The sequence below is a fragment of the Electrophorus electricus genome, chromosome 15 (assembly GCF_041902795.1).
Source record: "Electrophorus electricus isolate QZ-2024a chromosome 15, ASM4190279v1, whole genome shotgun sequence".
Lineage (NCBI taxonomy): Eukaryota > Metazoa > Chordata > Actinopteri > Gymnotiformes > Gymnotidae > Electrophorus > Electrophorus electricus.
Genome location: NC_137511.1, coordinates 17,660,838 through 17,684,178, shown reverse-complemented (window position 1 = coordinate 17,684,178; position 23,341 = coordinate 17,660,838). Strand labels below are relative to the sequence as shown.

At 45.4% G+C, this 23,341-nt stretch overlaps 3 protein-coding genes across 11 annotated transcripts; 1 reads left to right on the top strand and 2 right to left on the bottom strand.

Moving 5' to 3' along the window:
* Positions 1-154: 154 nt before the first annotated feature.
* On the bottom strand, positions 155-5,652 carry nudt13 (nudix (nucleoside diphosphate linked moiety X)-type motif 13). 8 transcript variants are annotated; one of them, XM_081698411.1, is made up of 10 exons: positions 5,142-5,649; positions 4,022-4,176; positions 3,804-3,894; positions 3,492-3,631; positions 3,284-3,391; positions 3,095-3,201; positions 2,747-2,872; positions 2,136-2,247; positions 1,698-1,852; positions 155-1,499 (listed from the first exon to the last, which is right to left on the bottom strand). In XM_081698411.1, the coding sequence occupies exons 3-10, from the start codon at positions 3,878-3,880 to the stop codon at positions 1,305-1,307; spliced, it is 1,020 nt and encodes a 339-aa protein (XP_081554537.1). In that variant the 5' UTR covers positions 3,881-3,894; positions 4,022-4,176; positions 5,142-5,649; the 3' UTR covers positions 155-1,304. The 8 variants fall into 8 exon arrangements, with proteins under 8 accessions (XP_081554537.1, XP_026881966.2, XP_026881964.2 ...); XM_027026165.3 differs by lacking the exon at positions 5,142-5,649 and adding an exon at positions 4,676-4,808; XM_027026163.3 differs by lacking the exon at positions 5,142-5,649 and adding an exon at positions 4,655-4,770.
* p4ha1a (prolyl 4-hydroxylase, alpha polypeptide I a) lies at positions 4,690-17,813 on the top strand. 2 transcript variants are annotated; one of them, XM_027026159.3, is made up of 15 exons: positions 4,690-4,800; positions 6,711-6,798; positions 6,980-7,076; positions 8,114-8,265; positions 8,500-8,637; positions 8,911-9,162; positions 9,489-9,688; positions 11,000-11,176; positions 12,832-12,902; positions 14,245-14,344; positions 15,502-15,555; positions 15,863-15,928; positions 16,041-16,109; positions 16,265-16,361; positions 16,491-17,813. In XM_027026159.3, the coding sequence occupies exons 2-15, from the start codon at positions 6,711-6,713 to the stop codon at positions 16,559-16,561; spliced, it is 1,632 nt and encodes a 543-aa protein (XP_026881960.2). In that variant the 5' UTR covers positions 4,690-4,800; the 3' UTR covers positions 16,562-17,813. The 2 variants fall into 2 exon arrangements, with proteins under 2 accessions (XP_026881960.2, XP_026881961.2); XM_027026160.3 differs by lacking the exon at positions 12,832-12,902 and adding an exon at positions 11,668-11,738.
* arg1 (arginase 1) lies at positions 17,812-22,885 on the bottom strand. Its single transcript, XM_027026167.3, has 8 exons — positions 22,650-22,885; positions 22,409-22,481; positions 20,797-20,971; positions 20,497-20,656; positions 19,195-19,289; positions 18,990-19,094; positions 18,754-18,890; positions 17,812-18,201 (listed from the first exon to the last, which is right to left on the bottom strand). The coding sequence occupies exons 1-8, from the start codon at positions 22,776-22,778 to the stop codon at positions 18,038-18,040; spliced, it is 1,038 nt and encodes a 345-aa protein (XP_026881968.2). The 5' UTR covers positions 22,779-22,885; the 3' UTR covers positions 17,812-18,037.
* Positions 22,886-23,341: the final 456 nt, after the last annotated feature.

Genomic DNA, 23,341 nt, shown 5'->3' with positions numbered 1-23,341 from the left:
AGTACTTGTATGAAGCTTGTGGTAAGATTGTAATGTTTAATTCTGTTGTACTGATCATTTTTACCAAAACAAGTGAAAATTTAGGAAGAGAGGCATGTGGGTGCATGTTTAAATTTTGATCTGCCATTCTGGCAGTGAAATAAGTTGCTTCAAATTGTCTTGTGGCATGTTTTATTGTAGATGGATCATAACTATTAGAACTCAATAAAAACATTTTTTTTTTTTTAAAGGAAAGGTGTCAGTCATCTGATGCTCAAGCATTGTAAAGATGTTATGAGCTGCACATTTGGTATACTTTAAAGTGTAGCAAACTTCACCTGAAGGTCTGCAAATCTACACTAAACCTGGTCACAGTTTAGTTTAAGAATATATCAGCATTGATCACTATTCTACAGTATTCTAGTTCATTGGACTCAGGTACTAGGATAAATGACAAAGCACTTTAAGTCGCTCTGGATAAGAGCGTCTGCTAAATGCTGTAAATGTAAATATGTGTGTGTGTGTGAAATGGTGGTGGTTTTTTTTTTGTTTTGTTTTGTTTTTTTTAATTCAAATTAAGTTATCTGAAGACAGCCTGCAGTATCTGCCTTTGGAAAGGGAAAAGTCCAGACTGCAGACTTCGTGTTCCACGTGGCTGCTGTCTCCCCTGCAGTCGTGCTTCCCTGCCTCACTGTTAGAGCAGCATACCAAGGCCTCTCGACCTCTACGTGAGCCCGGGTGAACCAGCCGTCAGTAACAAGGCAGCAGAGTTGTGGCCGAATTAGCGTTCAAGCCTGGTGACCAAAATTGTTACTTGTCGACACGGTCAGGGGCACACTGAACCTAAGAAGGCCCATCTAAAAGCTGCAGGATCACCAAGGGTAAGGTTTAGAGGAGGGAACCACCGGCAAGATTACAAAAGGCTCATGTCTGAGCTGTGGATTCGGTGGCGTGCTTCAGGCAAGTAGCGGTAAAACTGGGCCTACGAAGAAACAAGCTGTGCCAGGGTGTTGACTGGATCAGGGATTACAACCAAAAAGCAGTAGTGAGTCAATATACATTCAGCACAACATGTGTGCCTTTCTTTTGAAGTTCATGTACTAGCATCTTCAGTTGAAATACTTTCCTTCGACATTTTTCTATGTTAATTATATTTTTAAAAATGCATCAGATTCCATCATGTAACTCTCATTGTGTATCTGTTGCCTTTCTCTGGGTCGCTCTGGAAGATGAACAAGCATTTTGAGTTCATCTGCTCTCACGCTTGGGTTTACTGTGATGAGAAGGCTCAGAGGTGACCTATACATTCCACACGGAGACCTGCGCTATTTCAGTTTAAGCCCTCGCTCGTCAGCCCACTCCTGGATGAGCCGGTTGGCTACGGCGTAAGCGGGTGGGATCCAGAAGCCTGGAGGTTGTGCCTCTGGGTTATGTGGGGGTTTCCTGATCGTCAGTGCTGCCTGGATCTCTTCCAGACTGCACCAGCGGGCATCTTCCAGCTCTGTCTTATCCAGGCTTACCTAACACACAAGATGAGGAGGACCAGAGGAAACGAGAGGGCTTCAGAGTTCCTGGGAGACATCGCAAGCATGTCATGATGAAAAGCCTGAGAAGCTTGAATATCAAGCCACTGAAAAGCTTGGCATGGCATTAAATGTTCCCAGGAACCATTACCTTAACGAGCTCCGTTAAGTTGTTAATCTGCCTGCCCCGCTCACCTGCGTTTTGTGTGGGCTGACTGTAGCGTGGCAGGCCACCATAAACGAGCTCTGAGGGAACGGCCAGTGCTGTGACGCTGAGTAGCGCAGATCCTCCGCCTCCAGCCCCACCTCCTCGGCTAGCTCCCTCCGCAAGGCCTCCTCGAGCGTCTCCCCTACGCGCACCACCACCGTTACCTCGCACCGTAGCCACTTGGCATCGTCAAGCAGCTCAAAGGGACCACTTACCAAAAAAGGTTAGGTTGGCTAAAAATGAGCAAGAGCTCAAAGTAGGGATGAGTTACCATGACCTTTAAGTTCCTCTGTAAGTTCCTTGCCAAGAGTGGCTTCACATGTGTAATGTTGGTGAGTGTGGTTAAAGGGTTCTGTGTCACAGGTCTCGGAGCGCCGATATCAGCCATTCTGGTGTATCGGCTGTGCCGGCGGCGCAAGACTCACCGAGGTCACAGAAACCAGCCAACGCGCTGTACATGCCCGTAGGGAACGAACGCTGGCGAGCCAGGAGACACCTGCTCCCATCCGACACCAGAACTATCACCACTGGCGCCATCTGCAAGCCATCAACACCCATCACAAAACCCATTACATGCATACACTGGAGCAGGGTGAGTCCATCTGTTTAATCAGTTAATCTCAATCTCAGTTGATTAAACACACTTTGTAAACAAGACTGGTCACACCTGGATTGGAGTTACTAATCTGTCATATCCTAATAGCCAACGCAAGTGGATAAAGCCCACATTTCTGCACAGGTTGAATCAAGGACACTAAATCACATTCTTTTTGTTATATTCCATATGCCTCGTCAAGTGACAAGGACATCCCAAATCTTGGTCTTGCTCGTCTCCTTTCCTCTCCTCAATCATTTGAGAGCATAACACTAAACAATAAGGAAAAAAGGGCACAAGACAGAAAGGTTTTTGGATCGTACGTTCGGCGCACACTCTTATCTGGAGAGATGTCCCCTAGGAATCCAACCCATGACCTTGATGACATTGCAAACGCCTTACTCTACCAGATGATCTGTTGTGGATCTAGCCAAAGCTCACCTGGGGGTAGTAGGTGACGCCACTGTTGGGGCAGACACGCTGGCTGCCAGACTGGTTGCGCACCGTGGGCTGCCCAGTGGCACTGCAGAACCCATGCGTCTGGTGCCAGCGCAGGAGGGCCTGGCCCTGGGAACCGAATGCAGCAGGAAGACAACCAGGCTTTTATAAGATCCAAGAATGCATGTACTGCACTGCATGAACAAAAATACAGTACGAAAAATGCTTAAAAAAAAAACAAAAAAAAACACACACATCCAAAAATAAATACAATCAGCTCCGGTTAGGTTTGGCTTAACTGAAATGATTGTGTGCAAGGTAGAGGAACCTATTCTTGAATCAGGTGCGTACTTTAGCTGCCAGAGAGGCCTCTGGTTCTGTAAGCAGAAAGAAGGCTTTCCTAAGATCAGTGAAAACACCGTTGCAGAGCTGCTCCATCCCATTCCGATCGAATCCGCCTGCAACACAAAGGGTCGTCAGTTCGCACAATGTGCCAAGAGAACCAATGCACAGTGTTGCGATTCTGTGCGGTGCTCTCACCGACATCCAGGGCAAACTGAGGCACGCCGGTCTCTCTGCAGCCAAGCAAAACTGCCTCTCTGATGAGCTCTTTACCTTTTCCCAGCTCCTCCAAAGTTCTCCCAACATCTTAAAAGACCAAGTGTAACGCACCACATTAGTCACGGCAAAAAGAGGCCGAGACTCTGTAGGAGCAGTGACCACGCGTATTGAGGCTGCATCTTCGTACCTGGACAGGTAAAACGTGCCAGGTGACAGGTGCCTTCGCTGCGCCGCAGGAGAGGCGCGAGCTCGTGGTAGAGCAGCAGGGTTCCGGATTTCAGCGCGTGCCGGCACGCTTCGTCGTCCTCTTTCAGCGTCATCAGATACCTGAACGAGACCACGCGTGACTCTCAGACTGCAGTAGAAGTTATTCGCGCAGTGTGTATAGATCACGATCAGTAGAGGTGAAGTTATTCGCGTAGTGTGCCAGCGATCGGTTGTTTTGTACTTGTATCCATGTATACGTGTGTGGAAAGAATGCATGTGGAAAATGTGAGACCTCGTGCGGGATAAGTAGGTGGAAAGGGGCCGGGAGAACAGCAGATTCGGGTTGAACAGGAGCTGCAGCGATCGCATTTTCAGCAGGCTGCCTGCAGGTTGCATTCAGCAGAAGGTTTTAGAAGTTCACAGGAATGAGACAAAGGGTGAAATTTTCAGTCTTGGCATGCAACGGCATAACTGCATTTTTACGTTTTGCATCAACAGTTCATAACTTACAAATGATTCGCTTGTAGGAATTATTTTCTTGCCAAATCTCAGGGAGACTAGAGGCTAGTTGTATCTTACGGAGGACAATTCGACGACGGAGGACGTCTTGTAATATTGGACGGACAATCGGTAACTTTGTTTCCTTGGTTTTCTTATCCGACTTTCTAAAACGCAGTATGAAACATGTCAAACACCGGCAGCTAAGATCCCTCCCTGGAACAAAGACAAAACTATGCTACCGACGTCATCCGTGGTTCCTGTCCGGCCAGCGTGGGAGAGGAAGGCAGCGCCCCCTGCTGTTTGTCCAGTGTAGCATAAAAGAGACTAAGTGTAGAATAACATTTATTTACTAAACAGGGTGCAAGGGCGACCACCATATGACAAATGCTCTGCTTTGAATTTGCCAGACTTATTTTATTTATTTATTTATATATATATATATATATATATAATTCTGGCAAATTCAGGAGAATTTCACAGAGACGTCTTAGGTGAATAATTTAATAATATCCCAAACTCTGCTTGGAATTCAGTGGCTGTGTAATAAAAATGTAATATAAGTGGTCTGAGCTTGCAGTCTTAGTTATGATGGTCCCCCCGTTGTACACCCAAACGCTGTAATCGCAAGACTGCGTGGTGTACCTAATGTGCATATACACGTACACATCATGAGGTGGCGACACTGAGCAAAGGGTCAGGCTGCCCTCTGCAGCAAGCGCTTGTAGCGAAACTGGAGCAGCGGCGGAGAAACGTTTATCGATCGCGTTGTCGGTAAACCACAAGATACGGTAAGTCCGCGGGGGCCCGGGCAGTAGGGTTGAAACGCCCAGGTGGTCAGTCACGTAGCTACATCATGATCCTCCAGAAATGCCCTCCTCATCTCGACTCATCGGCAGCGTAGACATGGCTTTCCCGTTTGTTGTTGTGATCGGCCGCTTTTTAAAAACGAACAAAAAAATAGTCAGCCAAGAGATTTGGCGTTTAAACCGCGACGACTAGGTGTCTCCTACCTCAAATCTTTTGGTTTGTTTTTCTTTGTTAACGTGTGCGCCGTTACGGTGATATAGAGAAGCGGAACTGTGGAGAACCATAGTTTGCGTTTAGAGGTCGGCGTTTTGTCGATTCGTACCAGATTTATGGAGACCGAGGATACGCAACCCGGCTGGCGGTTAACCGTGTAAGGTTTCTCTCTGCGCTTCCTGCAGCTCCCTCCTCAGATTGCGGAAAGTTGATGGGTTTCTCGAGAAAAAAATGACCACGCATAGACCCCGGTGACCATAAACGGGCTGTGCGCACAAGCGCAGGGTGTGGGCGAGGACATAGGGGGGCAAAATTGCTAACGTTCATCCCAGCGGCAAACTGGCCGGCCAGTAGAAGAAGTACCGAATTGCGTTGCGTTATAGTCCGATTTCCGCTGTATCATCCGCCGCTTGGGGAACAGCAGTGAGGACTATCTACTGGGGGAGGGGTGGCTACGTGGCAGTCCCCCCCAAACCTATTTTCAGATCCTATGGCAACATGCGCTATAAAAACCATATAACTGCATTCCTCTGTTTCTCCCCGAGAGAAACACGGGGGACGAAGCGTTCCAGTAATGCATGACTGTCAAAGTCTTCCCCCCCCCCCCCCCATTTGCTCTTGGTCTTGAACATTTGTTCTCCATTTAACTTAAATGTAGGTTCATTAACACAAGAACTTATTCAGAGGACATGCTTCTAGCAGATTGCTGTATTAGGAGCTAGAGGCATTTTGGCCAGTCTCATCGTGGGCCGTCATTCGCTGGAGGATTACGCACCGGCTGAACATGCCTTGACTAGTAGCCTTCTAATTCCTGTGAATTGAGTTGGAGGTTGGCGGAGACCCAGGGTAGGGTCTGTCTTCTTCCAAAGATGTCCTCTTTCTCCTTGGCTGATCGTTTCAGTCTGTTCAGGAGCACAACGCTAGTGTGGAACACGTCCTCGTATTCCTGTGGGTTTACTTGATGATACATCTGCTCCTTCTGATAAGACAGTAGCTGTAGATAATTTGCTTATGAAATGACTTGCTGTTTCGTACAGTTAATGTGATCCAAATCACCACATGTACAAGACATCCGTCCATCTCGATGTCAGACATTTGTTCTTTTCACAAAGATCTCATCGAGTTTTTAATGGGGTTGTTAAAGGCAAAATGGTGCTTGTTTTGTTCTGTTTTATTCTATGAATGGTGTTTTATTCTACGTATAAATAGATGTCAGAGTGGAATACACAGATGTGGGCGGGATGAATAGATGTGGGTAGAATTAGTAAAGCCTAGTGAATGTGGACTGGGACAAATGGGTGTGGGTGGGACTTTTGAATGTGGGTGCGATGAATAGATGTGGGCGGGGTGAATCAGTGTGGGCGGGGTATGGAACAGAGCAGCCAGCCACAATGCAGGGCAGGCAGCTTCACTAATCAGTGACCCATTACAATGTCCAGTTACAGGAGTGAGGGGATCAGTTACTGACCCTCAGGTGGACTTTCACCGTTCCCAGCACTTGTGCTCTCTGGGCATGAACAGCCAACCATGTTTGTTATCCACTTGACCTTGATCACAACTGCTTAACCTCTGTCACAAAACAAAACACACAGAGCAGGAAAAATAACTACAGTGAACTAATATTCTAACTACATTAGAAGGTAATAAGGATCCATTGGATGTTTGTGTGTGTGTGTAGATGGAGTTTGGGACTATGTGGTGCGTGCTCCTGTTCAGCTGTCTTCTTCGCGACTGCTCCACCCACAATGACTTCTTCACATCCATAGGTGAGCCCCTGCCTCTCACCATGCACAAGATCGCCCTGCATGCAATGCTGTCCACGTCTTAGTCGCCGGAAGCTCGTACCGCTACGATCGGCCAAAACCATCTGACAGTTACTTGCTGCTGGGCCCAAAATCCATAGCTGCCGTTTTGACTTTTTCGAAACGTGTCCACCTTTTTGTCCAGGCCAGATGATGGACCTGCTGTTTACAGAGAAGGACTTGGTGAAGTCCCTGAAAGACTACATCAAAGCGGAAGAGAGCAAACTGGAGCAGGTTAAACGGTCAGTCGCGCACCCTGGATTACCATGCACTCAGCCAGGCAGATGAAGCCTTACTCAATTAATTAGATTAATACTCTAGCGTCACGACAGACATAGCCACCCAAGGACTGGCAACCCATCCACTCTAACCTTTCTCCAGATCGTCTCCCTTCCCTTCAGTGACATGCGGTGACATCCTGATTAGTTAACGCCGCCAGATCCTGTAGTCTTCAGCTGCTGATTGCAGCACCCAGTCAGCCTTTTTTTTTTTTTCCTCAAAGACTCTTTAGCCGTAATGCTCTTAAGAGCATTTCTTATAGCAGCTTTAATTAAATTCACACTTACACAAATTTTTGCTCACAGGGAGTTAGAGAAAAAGCACATTCCGATCACACTGGTGCATGGTGGTAGCATAATCTCGTTTGTGTAATGCAAATGATGAGCACTACTTTGGCCATTTACACCTAGCTTCTGTCTCCAAAACCTGTCTGGTAGTGCAGTTTAAACCGGAGACCAGTTTGACCCAACTCGATCACCCTGGTTTATTCAGACCCTTTTTTTTTCTTTGGTTTATTCGTGAAACGGTCTCATGGGAGTTTCGGTTTCATTCCTGCGCAGCGTTCAGTATGTCCTTGTCACACTAGAAACAGGACTTTACAGGAGCACCCAGTCCGTTGTAGCGCGGTGGCGAAATATGTTGAATATTCCCATTTATGAATATTCCTGTATTCCAAAATATTACATTTTAGGTAAATGTAGGTAGCAGGGTGGGCCCATTGTAATGTGCAGGGAATGTTGAAGATACACTTGCAGTGTTGAGAAACTCAATATTGTACTGGGTTGTTACTTACAGTAGGTTGGGTCAAGCTTACTGCATATCACATTATGAAACTGATGACGCTCCGGGGTGTAGCATTTCCCTGAATTCCTATTGTTCGTAGCTTTGTTTTTCAGCCGTGACAGAGACTACCGAGGACAGAGTGTTCTCTTTAGTCAGTGACCCATTAAGTCAGAGCAATAAGGAACGTGTGTGAGTGTGTGTGTGTGTGTGTGATCAGGTGGGCTGAGAAGCTGGACGAGCTGACTGCCACGGCTACACAGGACCCCGAGGGCTTCCTGGGCCACCCCGTCAATGCCTTCAAACTGATGAAGAGGCTGAACACTGAATGGAGCGAAGTGGAAGACCTTGTTTTGCGAGACATGTCTGACGGTCAGCTGCATGGCTCTCACACCCAGCTCAGTTGCCCCTGCTAAACAACGAGTGACCCCTGGAGTGTATTTTTTACTCTAGTGAATTTATTTTGAAACACTGTGGGTCAAACCATTTGTTCTTTGAGTGTTTTTAGGCAGTGTAAAGTACTTCAGGAGCGAGTTCCCACTGATTTTATGAGTTAAAGATCTTAATCTGAACGCAACTGGTGACTGGCTGTTTGACTTTCTACAGGCTTCATCTCCAACCTGACCATTCAGCGTCAGCATTTCCCAAGTGAGGAAGATCAGACAGGGGCGGCCAAAGCTCTGCTCAGGCTCCAGGACACCTACAAACTGGATACACAAACCATCTCCACCGGAGACCTTCCTGGTGAGTCTCTCCAGAACAGGAGCAAATACTGGCCCCTGTATTCCTTATGCAGCATACAAACGTTGGTCAGAATAATCCCAGCATGTGTTTAATGTCAGTTTACATGTTCACCAGTGGATTTTTACCATAGAGGCTTATCAAGACCAATCATGTGGTGTTCGCAGTTTAATCATAATTTCTACTTTTTTTCTCCAGTCTCCTTACAGCCAAATCTGATTGGATAGGGAGTTTGAACCTGGAACGGTGGTGCAGTTTTCATGTGTGTTCTTACAGGGGTGTCCACAGATTTGCCTTATAAAAGTACTTTGATGCCGGAGGACTGTTTTGAGCTGGGAAAGACCGCGTACTCTGAGATGGACTACTACCACACGGAACTTTGGATGGCACAGGCTCTCAGGCAGCTGGACGAGGGCCAGGTGTCCAGCTTGGATGCAGTGACAGTCCTGGACTACCTCAGCTACTCAGTTTACCAGCAGGGTGGGCTGGAGAGAGCCCTGGAGTATACCAAAAGGCTGCTAACACTGGGTAGGGTTAAGCCTATTAAAATGAATGCCTCTCACACAATTGAAATCGGTAAAGATCGAAATGCTAATAATGACTAAAGATTGGTTAGCATTATCATTGGTTAACTTGAAAATTGTTTAGCACAATCTTATTAGCATAAAGAAAATTTCCCTTTGGAGGTTTATAAAATGTTATCTTAAAATGCTGAGTGAGCCCATGCTTAAACTGTGAGGTTTTGTCATTTTGTTCAACGTAGCCTTTAAAAGTAAACAGTGGTGCTCTGCGCCTGACGCTGGCACAGTGCCTCCTGGTGGGCTGGCTCTCAGTAATCGCGTTGTAATGTACAGACCCAGACCACAAGAGAGCTTCCGGTAACCTGAAGTACTTCGAATACCAGCTGGCCAAGCAGATGAAGGCGGCGATAGAGCCGAAGAGACTGCAGGAGGTGGCGAAGGAGGGAGAAAAACGAGAGAGTGAAAGAACGACAGAATACCTTCCGGAGAAGAGGAAGTATGAGCAGCTATGCCGGGGAGAAGGAATCAAACTGGTGAGGTTCTGCTGCTGTGAAGATTCGGGTTTTTTTGTGATGCTAGGGCCGATTCTATGAGGGGCAGTGGTCATTTTGCACAGTGGCTTAGAAAGCAATGTGGAGAGGTTCAGCACTGACAGCGTTAGTGTCCGGTTGTGATGGTAACCTTTGTTTCCAGGAGACAGTTGGCCAGACTGCTGAGCTGGAACTGGTTTAGGGAGCCATTGGCACTGACCAAACCCCTCTTTCCATGCCAGCCCTCTTGTGTGTGTCTGTGTGTGTGTGTGTGTGTGTGTGTGTGTGTGTGTTTGAGCGTGTGCATGTGCGTGTCTTATCCTGCTGAGTGATTCAGAATATGGTTGCGTCGAAGCAGGAAAAATCCGTGTGCTGTGTGGAAGCCCGGGTTGTTGTTTAGTCTGAACCCATAAGGCCCTGCTTCTGAACATTAATAGTCTCGGAATGTTCCGCCTTCATGTGCAGTTACAGAAACAGCATCTCCTCACTGGCAGGAATCCTTTCAGCAGGACTACAGTTTAAAACAGTCAGAAAAGAGTCCCTGTTGCCTTGAAGCAGATTGGATCTGAAATAATCAGTTATTCAGTATGACAGTATGTCATATTGCATTTTCCAGAACTACCGTATGCACTCTGTTCCCATGTTATCACAGATATTTCTTCATTAGGAGCCCCTTGCAGGGGTGCAGTCAGAGAGTGCAATTTTTGCTACCATGTGCTAGCCAACCCCAAGCTTTTGACTACAATACATCAGGCGGCCAGATATTCTGGGGTGGCAGACAGCTCTAAACCCAGCCGTGAGTGTGGGTGCGAGGTTGCATCTAATAGTGAATGTGTAATTTAATCAACTAATGTAACCTATTAAAAGTGACTTAATGTATTATAATATGATTTTATTATTATGATTTTATTGTTATTATTTTATTACTATGTGTAATAAAGTAATCAAGTAATAACTTAATGTGTAGAAACCATACTTGGTTTGGTTCGATGCTGTTGACAGCCACTTAAAAGCTAAGCGACACCTGTTAGGAACTAATCATGAAACAGAACACTGGCTGTCGTCTTTCGTCACGTTGATGACATATTTAGTGGTCAACATAAGTTCTTTTTCCTTTTTTTTTTCTTTTTTTTTTAGGATGGAAAAAAATAGCCAACAGTGTAACAGATTTCTTAGACCATTCCTCCACCATCTTCAAAAATTATGCTTATTACCCCATTTTAATACAGTTTCCCAATGTAGTAAACATCGACATCTTAAATCTCAGATGATCGCTCCTGTTTAACCTTTGACGTGTGCTCTGGACCTCAACAGACCCCACGCAGACAGAGCCGGTTTTTCTGCCGTTACTACGACAACAACAGGCACCCGTACTACATCCTGGGCCCGGTGAAGCAGGAGGACGAGTGGGACCGACCACGCATCATCCGTTACCATGACGTCATCAGCGAGAGAGAGATGGAGAAGATAAAGGAACTGGCCAAGCCCAGGGTGAGCTGGAGCAGCCGTTGGGCTGCACTCAAACGCCAGTTAATGTAGTTGCCATAGTTACCACATGGGCAGTCAGTGGCATCTCTGACACCAGGCAAACTGTACTGGGCCGCAACCCCCATGTGTTTCACTGAGTGAAATGAGTGATTTTCCCACAAAAAACAGGTCATAAACAGATGGTGGCCAAACAGTTTCTATAAACCTTTTGAAATGTGTCCACTATATTTTAGACTTGACTTTAGACTTGTGCTAGGTCAGTTTTGGCTAAGCCAAGGAAACCCTGAGGATATGCTGCTGGCTTCCTGAGGTGGTCACGAAGCCTAACAGTGTGCTGTTGGTTTATTTGACGTTGAGGCTGACTGTCCGTGGGGTCCCCAGTAGTGGTGCGGTCCCAAACCCCTGCGCCCAGGGTGGGAGGTGGGAGTTGGTTCAGGGGCAGGGGCGGGAGCGCAGCATGTAACTCGTCTCCTCTCGGCCGGTTGGCTCCACAGCTGCGCCGAGCCACCATTTCCAACCCTGTCACTGGTGTGCTGGAGACTGCCCACTATCGCATCAGCAAGAGGTAAGAAGCCCATAGGCAGACGGCCGTGCCAATCCTCCGGCCACGCCTCCGTCCCGCTTTCCAACTCAGCAGCTTTATTGAGGATGGAGACAGAGGACTGTAGAATAATCCCCAGCTGCAGAAGCAGTTAAACCTGAAAGTGTAAGACCAAGTAAATGCTCTTGTGGCTATTACTGAATGAGAAATAGTAGAGCCAGTTACTATAATCCCATGATAACGAGCTATGCCCATTAGCTATCATACTCCCATGTTCTCATAATCTCATGCTGTTATCGTAATATCATGATAACTAGCTGTGCCAATTATTTTAACCTCACACTAACAGCTATGACAATCTCATACCAACTAACTTTGCTAGTTGCCGTAGTCTCATGCTAAATGTTATAATGGCCTCATGCTCTGCAGCTGTGTAAATTGCCCCAGTTCCACCCGACTCTCAAGACGGAATTCAGAGAAAGTGCGCTATAGTCTCACACCGTTACCATAATGGCATGATAAATATTTTTGCCAATGATCATAATCTCAAAATACCGATATCTTAATTTTATGATAATCAGTGACGTCAGTGATCATAACAACATACAAACTAGCTGACATGTTTTTTTTAGCACTTGCATGCTAATAGGCCCAGCCTGGTCTTATTTATTGTTTGCCACATTAGCCATTTTGGTGAAACATGTGTACGTGTCATGCTGCTATTATCACCGTGACTCAATTCCCTAGAGATGTGGATGAGCTGTAAGCGATGTGTGCAGTGTGTTCCTCTCGATATGGCTGATCACGGTAAAGTGGGGGATACGGGATTAACCCCGTCGCCCGCATCTCCCCGCATAATCGGGATTAATACGGTCGATCGAACAGCCATGTAACTCTCGACGTTACCGAGGCAGCAGTGGGCCTCAAGCAGGTGCCGTTGGTAGTAAATACACAGCCTGTGTTTGTGCTCCTGCTGAAGGCTTATCGCAGGATATGGGATGGTGAGGGCCAGGGTGGACATTAGGAGGATTAGTAAGCAGTGATGCACTCTTTTTCTCTCATTCTCTCTTTTCTGGCTCTGTCCTTCTCTGTCTCTTTCCTTTTCTCCTCTTCTTAGCTCAGACGTGCCACCGTGCATGACCCCCAAACGGGGAAACTCACCACAGCCCAGTACAGAGTCTCCAAGAGGTAAGGGGTTGGGGGTGAAGGGTTGAAGGTCAGGAGACATGCATCCTCAACCCATTTGGGTTGAGGTGGCCCACATGTACGTTGATCCGCTCATTTACCTTGTTGTACTGAAACACAAGTAACCAAAATCTCACATAAAAATCTACAAATCCACATACAGATGTGGTCGCACCAGGGGAGTGAACTGTTGGAGACTGAGACAAAGCAAATCTGGGTCTTTGGCTGCAAGGCTGGTCTCTCAGATGTGTGTGAAAGGGCCACACCCACTGGTTCTGCACGATCTGCTCTCTCCCAGTTCACAGCCACAGGTGTCTTTATGACACATCCTCATGGCCGAGCTACGTGTTTGGTTTGGTCACAATTAGGAGCTTTGTGTGTATCTCAGGTTTTGTGAGACAGGACAGGACAGGACTCTTTACTCCCTGAGGCTTACACTGGCTAATTCTGTGTTTGCTTTTCAATGTGGCCTTAGAAAGTCAGTCATTTTGTAAGCTCCTATCCTAAATCTCCAGGTCTGTCTGTATTTACACAATACTGTGTGCTCATGCAGTCGCTGGCTTTTATTCCAAAGGGTTATGTATAGTTATATGCAGCTGTGTAAAACTTTACTGTTATAGGCTAGTTTAAGAGAGCTATGTGTGGTCTTCACCCAGCCATCAAAGCCTGTTTGTCCAACATTTCCTTCACACAAGAGTCAGCTGCCGAACTGTCGTTCATACAGATCGGTGCAGAGTTGTCCCGAAATGACCTCTTTGTCAAGAGTGGAAAAAGACTGAAATCCTTTTAAACGATGCCTTTCCCATTACTGAATTTCAACATTTCATCCATCTGACCATGCTTCTAACATCATCTTCTAACATAATAAGATAACCCTGCTCTCCTGCGCTCCCCAGACCTCCCCAGACCTCTGGAGCGCTTCACCCAGCAATGCTAAGGCTGCCAAGAGTGACTAAAGCCTAGTAGTGGCCTGGTAGTGTTATGCAAATTAGTTTCCCAGGAGCTTTTTGATTCGTGCTTGGCTGCGTTAGTATTTAGAGGTGAAGTTTTTTTCTTCAGTCCTCCTTTATTACGCTTAGCAACCCCACACCACATGCTGCATGCTGATGCTAAACTAACCACTCAAATCCAGCTATGCTGGGTGTTATGTAGTGTTCTCACTGGACTGTGTTGACACTCATGTTCCACTGAACCTTTGGCTGGGTTTCCCAAAAGCAAAGCAAATATCATCTTTAAATGGTAGAGGAAGTATTACTCTTATTACTTGGTGCTCTTTCTCTCGTTTAAGATGATCTAAACACTACAGTGATTTTGGGAGCCCTGATTAGTTGTTTTCTTCCCACAGTGCCTGGTTAGCAGCCTATGAGCACCCAGTGGTGGATCGCATCAATCAGAGAATCGAAGACATCACAGGTCTCGACGTCAAAACAGCAGAGGAGTTACAGGTGTGTGTGTGTGTGTGTGTGTGTGTGTGTGTGTGTGTGTGTGTGTGTGTGTGTGTGTGTTCTACCAAGCATAAGTATCTCTATAAAACTCTCTCTCCCTCTCTCTCTATCTCTATCTCTGTTAATTTCAGTTCCAGTTCAATTAAAGGTGTTTTATTGGCATGTGGTTCCTTGATTTTTCCCAAATTCCAGTAATATTAAGTACACTCAAATAGAAAAATAAAGATGCAGACTCAAGAATCAATTGAAGAAAACAGGAGATCTCGTGTTAATATGCAGTTCAGTATAACGTACAAATGAGGCATTATCCAGAGAATGTCCCAGGAGGGCTCGGTCTTTGTACACTTTCGTCAAGGACAGTTACACAACCACTTTCTTTTTTTTGTACATAGTACTTTTCAGGGTTTTCACCATTATGTCCAAATAAATCAAAATACAATATCAAGTTTATATCCAACCGTGAATTTATTTATTTTTTTAAAAGGTGATCTCATCCAAACCACCTGGTGCCCATCGTGATATTGTTTCTACCGGTGCCAACCCGAGATATCCCAGCCTTAGACCAAGGACTTTGGCTGAGGCCTCTAAAGTCCTGGCACAGATGCCTGCTGATGAATTACACTGAGGCCTACAGAGGCCTTTTTACAACATATTTTAGACCAGCCAATATAATTTTATTACCTTCGGCACAAGAAATAATGGTAAATTTGATTGCTAAAGATTGGGTTACAGAGTTGGAGAGTATTAAAGAATAAAACAACTACAAATTGAACATTATATAGTTTATGAGACTAGAGAATTGTTACGATTAAGCTGTTAATTGTTACGATTAAGCTGTTCAACGCATTAAGCATTGCAATGTGCAATTTTCTGGAGAGAGAAAACTCCAATAAATAAAGGTTTAAGCTGTAGGGTGTTTGTGTTATAGTGAAACAGGCAGGTTTTGGGGTTTTTTTTCCTCCCGTGTGTGCATGACAGCACATGTGTGAATAGGTGTGTCTACCCCCCGACATTGTTACACTGTGCCTGTGAAGCACTTGAAAAATTGCTGCCTGATTTATGGTGGCGCGCAAGGTCGTATTGTGCTACTGATGTACTGCACCTCCTTATGTTCCCAGAGCAGATGTGGTCATTTCTCTTTCTCTCTCTCTCTTAAGGTGGCTAATTATGGTGTAGGAGGCCAGTACGAACCACATTTTGACTTTGGACGGGTAAGCAAAGCATTCAATTCCTCTGTAACGCTTGCATGCAGATTAAAGATAGGGGATGCTAATTAAACCTGTATTAGTTGTTACTTTGATCTTTATGGGGATCTCTACTTTGTTTACCACAATTATGTCTTGTGCTGATTTTTTTAGACTGATCAATACAGTGACCTTATAATGATCGTTACCTCGACCTCTGTACCCATCTATGTACTAAATCTCTGTGCTGATCTATATGCTAATTTCTGCTTTGATCTCTGTACCGGACTGCCTACTGATCTCTCTATTGATCTCCCCTTTATGTCTGTGACAGAAAGATGAGCCAGATGCCTTTAAAGAGCTGGGCACAGGGAACCGCATCGCAACCTGGCTGTTCTACGTGAGTGACTTTAAGACAGGAAGCCAGTCGCATGTGTCTATTTACATAATGGATAAGTCTTCCTCCATGCTGTAAATGCAAATATGGGCCTACTTGTTCTTTTGTGTTGCAGATGAGTGACATAACAGCAGGGGGCGCCACTGTCTTCCCAGAAGTAGGCGCTTCAGTAAGGCCAAAAAAGGTACATGAGGGAATGGGGAAGGTCACGATTTAGGATTAGACTGCTAGGCGTGGGTGCTGGGAACGCCATATTTGTCATGTCATATCTTTTCTCAACCGTGGTTTCTTCATCGCCGCGTGCAGTGGTTAACCAAGTCTGTGTTTACTTCACTCCAGGGCACCGCCGTGTTCTGGTATAACCTGTTCCCCAGCGGGGAGGGTGACTACAGCACGAGGCATGCAGCCTGCCCGGTGCTCGTAGGCAACAAGTGGGGTGAGTGACTCGGGGGGGGGGGTACACACCTTCCTCACACCGGACCTCATTTCCTTAAACCACGTCCCACGTTCATGTGGCACTCTGTTCATCAGCGGTTTCACCGATTTCTGCCCTCGTGTCTTCTAGTGTCAAATAAGTGGATCCATGAGAGGGGCCAGGAGTTCCGGAGGCCATGTGGCCTGCGGGAGACGGATTGATGGCGCTACTTGCTCACTCCCCTCATCTTCCTCGCCCATTCCCTCTCTCGGACTCAGCGGGCGGAGCGCTTCAAGGTGCTCTTGGTACCCCAGTGGGTTCCCCTTAACAGCCAACATGCATCTCCCACATTATATTTTTATTCGAGGTGTGTGTGTGTGTGTGTGTGTGTGTGTGTGTGTGTGTGTGTGTGTGTGCGTGCGCGCACGTGGTTGCGCTTGTGAATGCCGCTAGTGCCTTTCATTGTAGCACCCAACAGCTGCGTCCGTCTGCAGAGGGGAAAGCATGTCCCCTTCACCACACTCCAATCCACCCAGCTCCCTAATACTTCCACAGAACTCTCAGACCTTGGAAAGCAGGCCTGCACGCAAAAACACACAGAACCCGCTCACATCAGCTGGCACTGAGTCTGGAGCAGTGCCTTGCCAGTTGTGTGTGTGTGTGTGTGTGTGTGTGTTTGTGCGTGATGTAATGACTAGGTCATGATAAACCTGCAGAAACGCTGACGCGACAGTCGAGGCTTATGGGCCTACGTGGTGGGTCTCGCAAGGCTCTGTACCCACCACTCACGGCCTCATTCTTGCACACACCCACCCACACACCCCTTTAGAAAGCCAGGACACTGAGATCCAATTTCAGCATGAAGGCCATTCACACAGTGACAAACAGTCCAACAGCGATATTTGAAGCCAAAGTACATGATGTGGTCCATATCTCTCGTCAGTAGAGGTGCAAAAGAATAGGACGCATATGGATCCCTCTCTCAGGGAAATGGAGGTAGTGCAAATGCTAACATTGGGTTAAATAAAGTAAGGACCTGACCCCTTTCCCATAGCTATACCACCTGACCTGTCAACATGACCTCATTCACACAGAGCTATACTAAATGACCCTTGCTAGTTCTCATGCATCATTAGGTACACAAGTGGTCGTCAAATTATTCCGCTGTCAATCAAAGTGCACTGCAAGGGTTTCACAGTAGGTTTGGAGAGATAATGTTGGCAAAAAGACGTCCTTTGAGGTTTTAAGAGTAACAATTTTAAGACCTTTGGTTTTAACTCTGTAGTGTAGATTCACCTAAAATGTGTCTTACGTCCTCTTGGCCTTGTTGAAACCCCCATTACCTGTTCTGTGGTGGTTTTTTTAAATACATTTTCCAACATGCAGTACATTGCTGTGTGCCAAGATTTATGATCATATATTTTGTAAATGTGAACATTATTTTTTCTACAGAAATAAATCAGCTCAAACCTTTTTGCCCCTTTGTGGCCTTTTATTGTGCAGAACACCAAAGAAGGAGTCTAAAGAAGGCAGCTATGGAGTCAAAATAAACTGAATGCATGTCCAAATCATTAATGAAAAGGTTTGCTGTCATTATTACATGTTGCTCCTGGGGATATTTGAATCATGAAACGTACAAATACAAAAAGATCAGTTGCAGTCTGGTTTCCCTTAAGAAAGGAGAAGACCTTTTGCACTCAGGGGTCCGGAATTTTGTAATCAGCCGAGTGCGAGCCTTCACGGACTCGTCCGAAGCAGCCCAGCAGGAGATCCACCGCTGCGTCTACTGTTGAGCGGACTCCATTGTCCGTTCCGCCTCGCTTCGGATTCACTTCCACCATGTCGACGGCGGAGAGCAGCCCTGCAGGGTGGCACACATGGGCTGGCATCAGGCCTTCTGCTCCGGCAGTAAACTCTTACACTTTCAAACTCCCCCCTTATTGTTTGGATATTCATTTCCAGGGTTAGACAACAGCTAATTGTTTTCAAATATTTAGATATTCATTTTAAAGCTAGGCAACAACAACGCTGAACCCTGACAGCGTTTAGTTCGGTTGATGCAGATCTTAGACAATTTAAGATACTAGTGTTGATAGCCTACTCGGAATACCATGGCTTCCTGCAGACACATCACACATTAAGCTACATTAAGCTACTTAGGTTTCTACGTAGGATATTTTTTTCTAGTTGCATATTTTTAATGTATTAATCATATGTTCTGTTGATCATTCTAACGCTTCGTTGTGTGTGTAAGTGTAGGCCTCGATAACTCAGCATAGTTGTTTTGTGGCTGTTCCAAAAGTGTATGTGGAGTTAAAATATTTTTTAAATTATTTCAATATAACATTTATAATACTTATATTTTAATACAGCATTTTAAAATATTTGACTGCAAGTCTTCAGTTTGGCTCACCTGTTTGACAGATGTGCTCGGTGATATAAATGCCCTCTCTGTACGTCAGACCTCCCACCACTGGGGTCCCAGTGGCAGGAGCCAAAGATGGGTCCAGGGCATCGATGTCGTAACTGAGGTGGATGGGTTTCTTCACTCTGCTCCAGAATAAGGCAAAGTTCCAAAACCTTTGGACCGACCCGAACATATTTATTGTAGCGTTTGTGCTTTAAAGTATGTCAATCTGGAGTACTTGCTTTGAAAAGATGTGATCACACGTCTGTTCCATAACTTTGGCAATTCCAAGATAATCCACCTCTGTCATCGAGAAGGTCTTGATACCAAGATACTTCAGGATGTAACTGGAACGTAGGATGTTTTCCGTGTATATGTGGGTGCTTCCAAAATCTTTCTGTTCATTTGTGAACAATCAATGGCCTTGTGGTTCAGCTCTTAACTTACTGTTCTTCTGGGTCTACATCTCTGAGGCCGATGTACACTACATCCTCTGCAGCTATACATGGCTTTAACCATGAGAAGTTTGGCATAACAGGAATCTACAGAAGAAGAGAGACATAACACAGTGTAAACACTGGCTTGAATAAATAAGACGAAAACAGATCAGGTGTTCAAAAACTCCAGAAAACGTATTAACAAACTGGCTAGGCAAGTCTGATTTATAATGACTAATTTATGTGCCAAAGCTATCAGGAGGTGAAGTCTATCAAACAGATCACAGAGATATTTGTTTTTAAAGTAAATGAGCCGCTACAACAGCTTGTTCAATGAGTTTCTCAGGTTCTCATTCGTGTTGCTGCCTCAGAGACTGCCACAAAACCTGAATGACATGAATGGACATGTTAGTGCGGAGATGACACTCCCTTGGTCCACTCCTTAGGTAAGCTAAGTGTATCTTTGTCATTCAATAATACACTGCCTGGCCAAAAAAAAGGTCACCACCTGGATTTAACTAAGCAAATAGGTAAGAGCTTCCCATTGGATAATGACTGCATGGGTGATTGTTTCAGCTGGCAGCAAGTTATATAACCCTAACTGATGCAGTGAGTAGCTTCTCATTTGTTAAACAACCATGTCGAAAGACACATCCTGTGGTCGTGGAAAAGATGTTAATCTGTTTCAGAGGGGTCAAATTATTGGCATGCATCAAGCAGAGAAAACATCTAAGGAGATTGCTGAAACTACTAAAATCGGCTTAAGAACTGTCCAACGCATTATTAAAAAGTGGAAGGACAGTGGGGAAACATTATCTTCGAGGAAGGAATGTGGTCGGAAAAAAATCTTGAATGATCGTGAAATGTGTGGTGAAATCAAATCGTAGAAAAACAAAAGTAGAACTCAGGGATATGTATAATAGTGAAAGTAAGAGCATTTCTACACGCACAATGTGAAGGGACCTCAAGGGACTGGGACTAAACAGGTCCAAATCTCCCATTATCATTAGAAGATCTTGGGGGGAAAAATTAATGCAACTCTGGACAGAAATGAATGTTGTGACATTGCAGAAGCTTGTGGAAACGATGCCACAGCGAATGCATGCTGTAATCAAAGCTAATATTTTGTTGGACCACCTTTAATGTGACCTTTTTTTTGGCCAGGCAGTGTAGTTCATAATCCATTCACAGTACAAACAACTTCCACCACAACTGCAAATGTAGTTTACCATGGCCTGTATTGACATATTTGACATATTTATGGTACAACACTTTTCTCTACAAAATCAACAGTGTGGAGGCTGTGAGTCACCTTAGAGCGTAGCTCGTGAATGAGATAAGACATAGGCTGCCCGTGGATGTTACCAGTGGGAGTCGTCAGGGGGGTGTTGATGTCAGCGTGGGCATCGACCCACACCACACTCAGCTGGGTTCCACATGCTGCGTGTCCGTGGATCGAACCGATCGCTAAGCTGCAGGAACCATCCAAAACACACAAACACCACCCACTCAACAGGTCTGCAGTGCAGAATGTGTTCCTGGGATATAAAAATAATATATCAAGAGCTTCTCTAGTTGTGTTCGTGTTCGGTTTATGAATGATGAAGGGTACCTGTGATCCCCCCCGAGCATGACGCAGGCATGACCCTCATTCTTGATCTTACGCACAGCTTCGGAGAGCTGTTTGTTTGCCTGGCCGACAGCCCGTGGCCTCTTCGCCCTCCCAGTGGTCTCATCCTTGGCCACCTCCTCGAATGTGAGATTCCCATAATCCTTCACTGTGCAGCCTGTGAGAAAGGCACAGCCTGAATGTGTCAGTAGCTCAGTCAACAGTGGAAAAGCCATTCCTTTGTGGCCTGTGTGGTGTGGGAAACAGTAGGAAGACAGCTCAGATTCGAGTTCTGTTTTTGGTTTATGCAGGCTTCAAAAACAAAACAGGAAGTTTGAGGTTGATGAGTGACAGAAAAATAATCACCGCGACAGCATAAGGCATTCGAAAACAGCCGAAGCACTGAATTGTGCAGGATATATCAGCGATAAGGCACTTTGTGAAACTCAGCAGAGGTTCGACTTGTCTTTCACCTAATATACACACAACCAGAATAGTGACACTGGACACGTTTGTGTGTTTGTGTGTATGCACATTCATCATGGCTTCTCAGAACTGTTACTATGCCTGCTAAAAACACACACACACACACACACACACACACACACACACACACACACACACACACACACACACGGGAAGGACAAGGTCAATGAAGCCCGTATTATTATTTTGTACTACCCAGTCGTTTCTCTTAAGTTCAAAGAATATAACACTACACCCCCGCCCACACACACACCCTCTGCTCTGCTAACAGTTCTAGCTATGATCCTTAAATTCGACCACACACTCTAACTCCCTCTTGCACTATCTGGCACACCCCAGCCTTCCAGTGGACTGTTTACTGTTACACTATTTTTTTTATTACTCAGACTGGCCATATACATTCTGAGAGTGACTGATCTATGGAGAGATTACATCTACTACCAAACTTCTAAAAGCCATTTTAGTGTCCATTAGTGTAATTATGGGCAAGCAGTGCAGGGAAGCATGCAAAAATGCATCATGTTGGCATGGTAATCATATCATTGTAATCACACACGACGAGCAAAGCAAAGAGAATTTAGCAGAAATAAGTCACAGATAGTAAATTATTATTTCTTATTAAAGAACCAATTGTGTAGATGTAATTCGTCTAGAGACATGGGCTTGAGACTGAAAGGTTGGTGTTTTGAGCTCCTGAACCTGCTGAACTGCCCTGGAGCAAGGCACCTAAACCCGGTTGCACCCTGGGTGCTGTACCAGGTGGCTACCGACTGTTCAATGCAGATGGGTTAAATGCAGAGAGGAATTTCCCTAAGGGGACCAATAAAACAGTACTTTTTTTAAGAACAGGTTTGTTAGACATTTTTGGCTACTTCTGCGAAGAGCTGAACTTGATTAAAATTTATTACCAGATTCCACTGGAAAATTGCCTACTTCTAGCTCACTTTGAAGTGTCTTTGAATTGTAAAATGTATTCAAGTTCATTCTGCAAAACAAACAAACAAAAAAAAACCAAAACCCAAAAAACTACTATTATGTATTAAAGCTTTATCGTTTGCAATTAGACTATAGATACAAATATTTAACAGAGTTTTCTACATTAAATTCTGATTGCAGAGAGCAGCGCTACCTTGTCCTTTAAGTTTCTCCACCAATCCGGCTGCGCGAATGAGATCCGGTCCCAGTTGAACACCATCTCTGGACTGAAGCAGGACAGTCATTTATTGGAAAGATTATTCTCCATCGACAAAAGGACCATTAGACAAGCAAAGACAGTCGGGTCACTGACGATCATACGTCAGTGTGGTACATGCAAACGCGCGTAAAACCGTCAAACGATCGATTTTATTCCTAGCAGAACCACGGCTCACCTGGCCTTTGGAGAAGGGCGCGCCGATGATCCCGACGGAGTGGTGATTTCTTCGGAATATCTTGAAAGCGCCGTGTAGAGCACCGGAGCCCTTCATCACGAGGAGGACTCGAGTCACACCCGTCCGCATTTAACGGGCAGCTCGTCGTGTGACGATACGGCACGCCGGTTCGAGTTTTTTTTTGCGCCGCCCTAACGCAAGCCTTCCCCTTCCCCACGGTGGCCACTTCATCCGATATACCGGTCATACCATTTATATACGGGAATATTTGGGATACAATTCCAGGTTGTAGCTTATTTATTTACCGACACGCACTTTTTTTTCCCCCCAGCCAGTCGATTGGACTGGAGCTTTTTTTTATTTATTTATTTTTTTTTAATAAACCCATGTGGGAAGGTCACTTTTGGGTGGAGATTGGTAAAATGCCAAAACACCTGCCACCAGTGGTCCAGTGTTCAGATGAAGAGCCACAGGATGAACACATGGTCACAATCTAATTGAGCACTAAATGTTGGTTAGGTTTCAAATAAAGTGAAGAAGTGCAAGTCAACCTGTTTCTATACATTTTCTTCCCGTGACACGCATTATGTACTAAACCATACACCTTTGGTGGTTGTCTACCTCATTACACACCATCAGTTTAGATGTAGAATATTGACAAGGCCATGTTTAAAAATAATCATAATCATTGT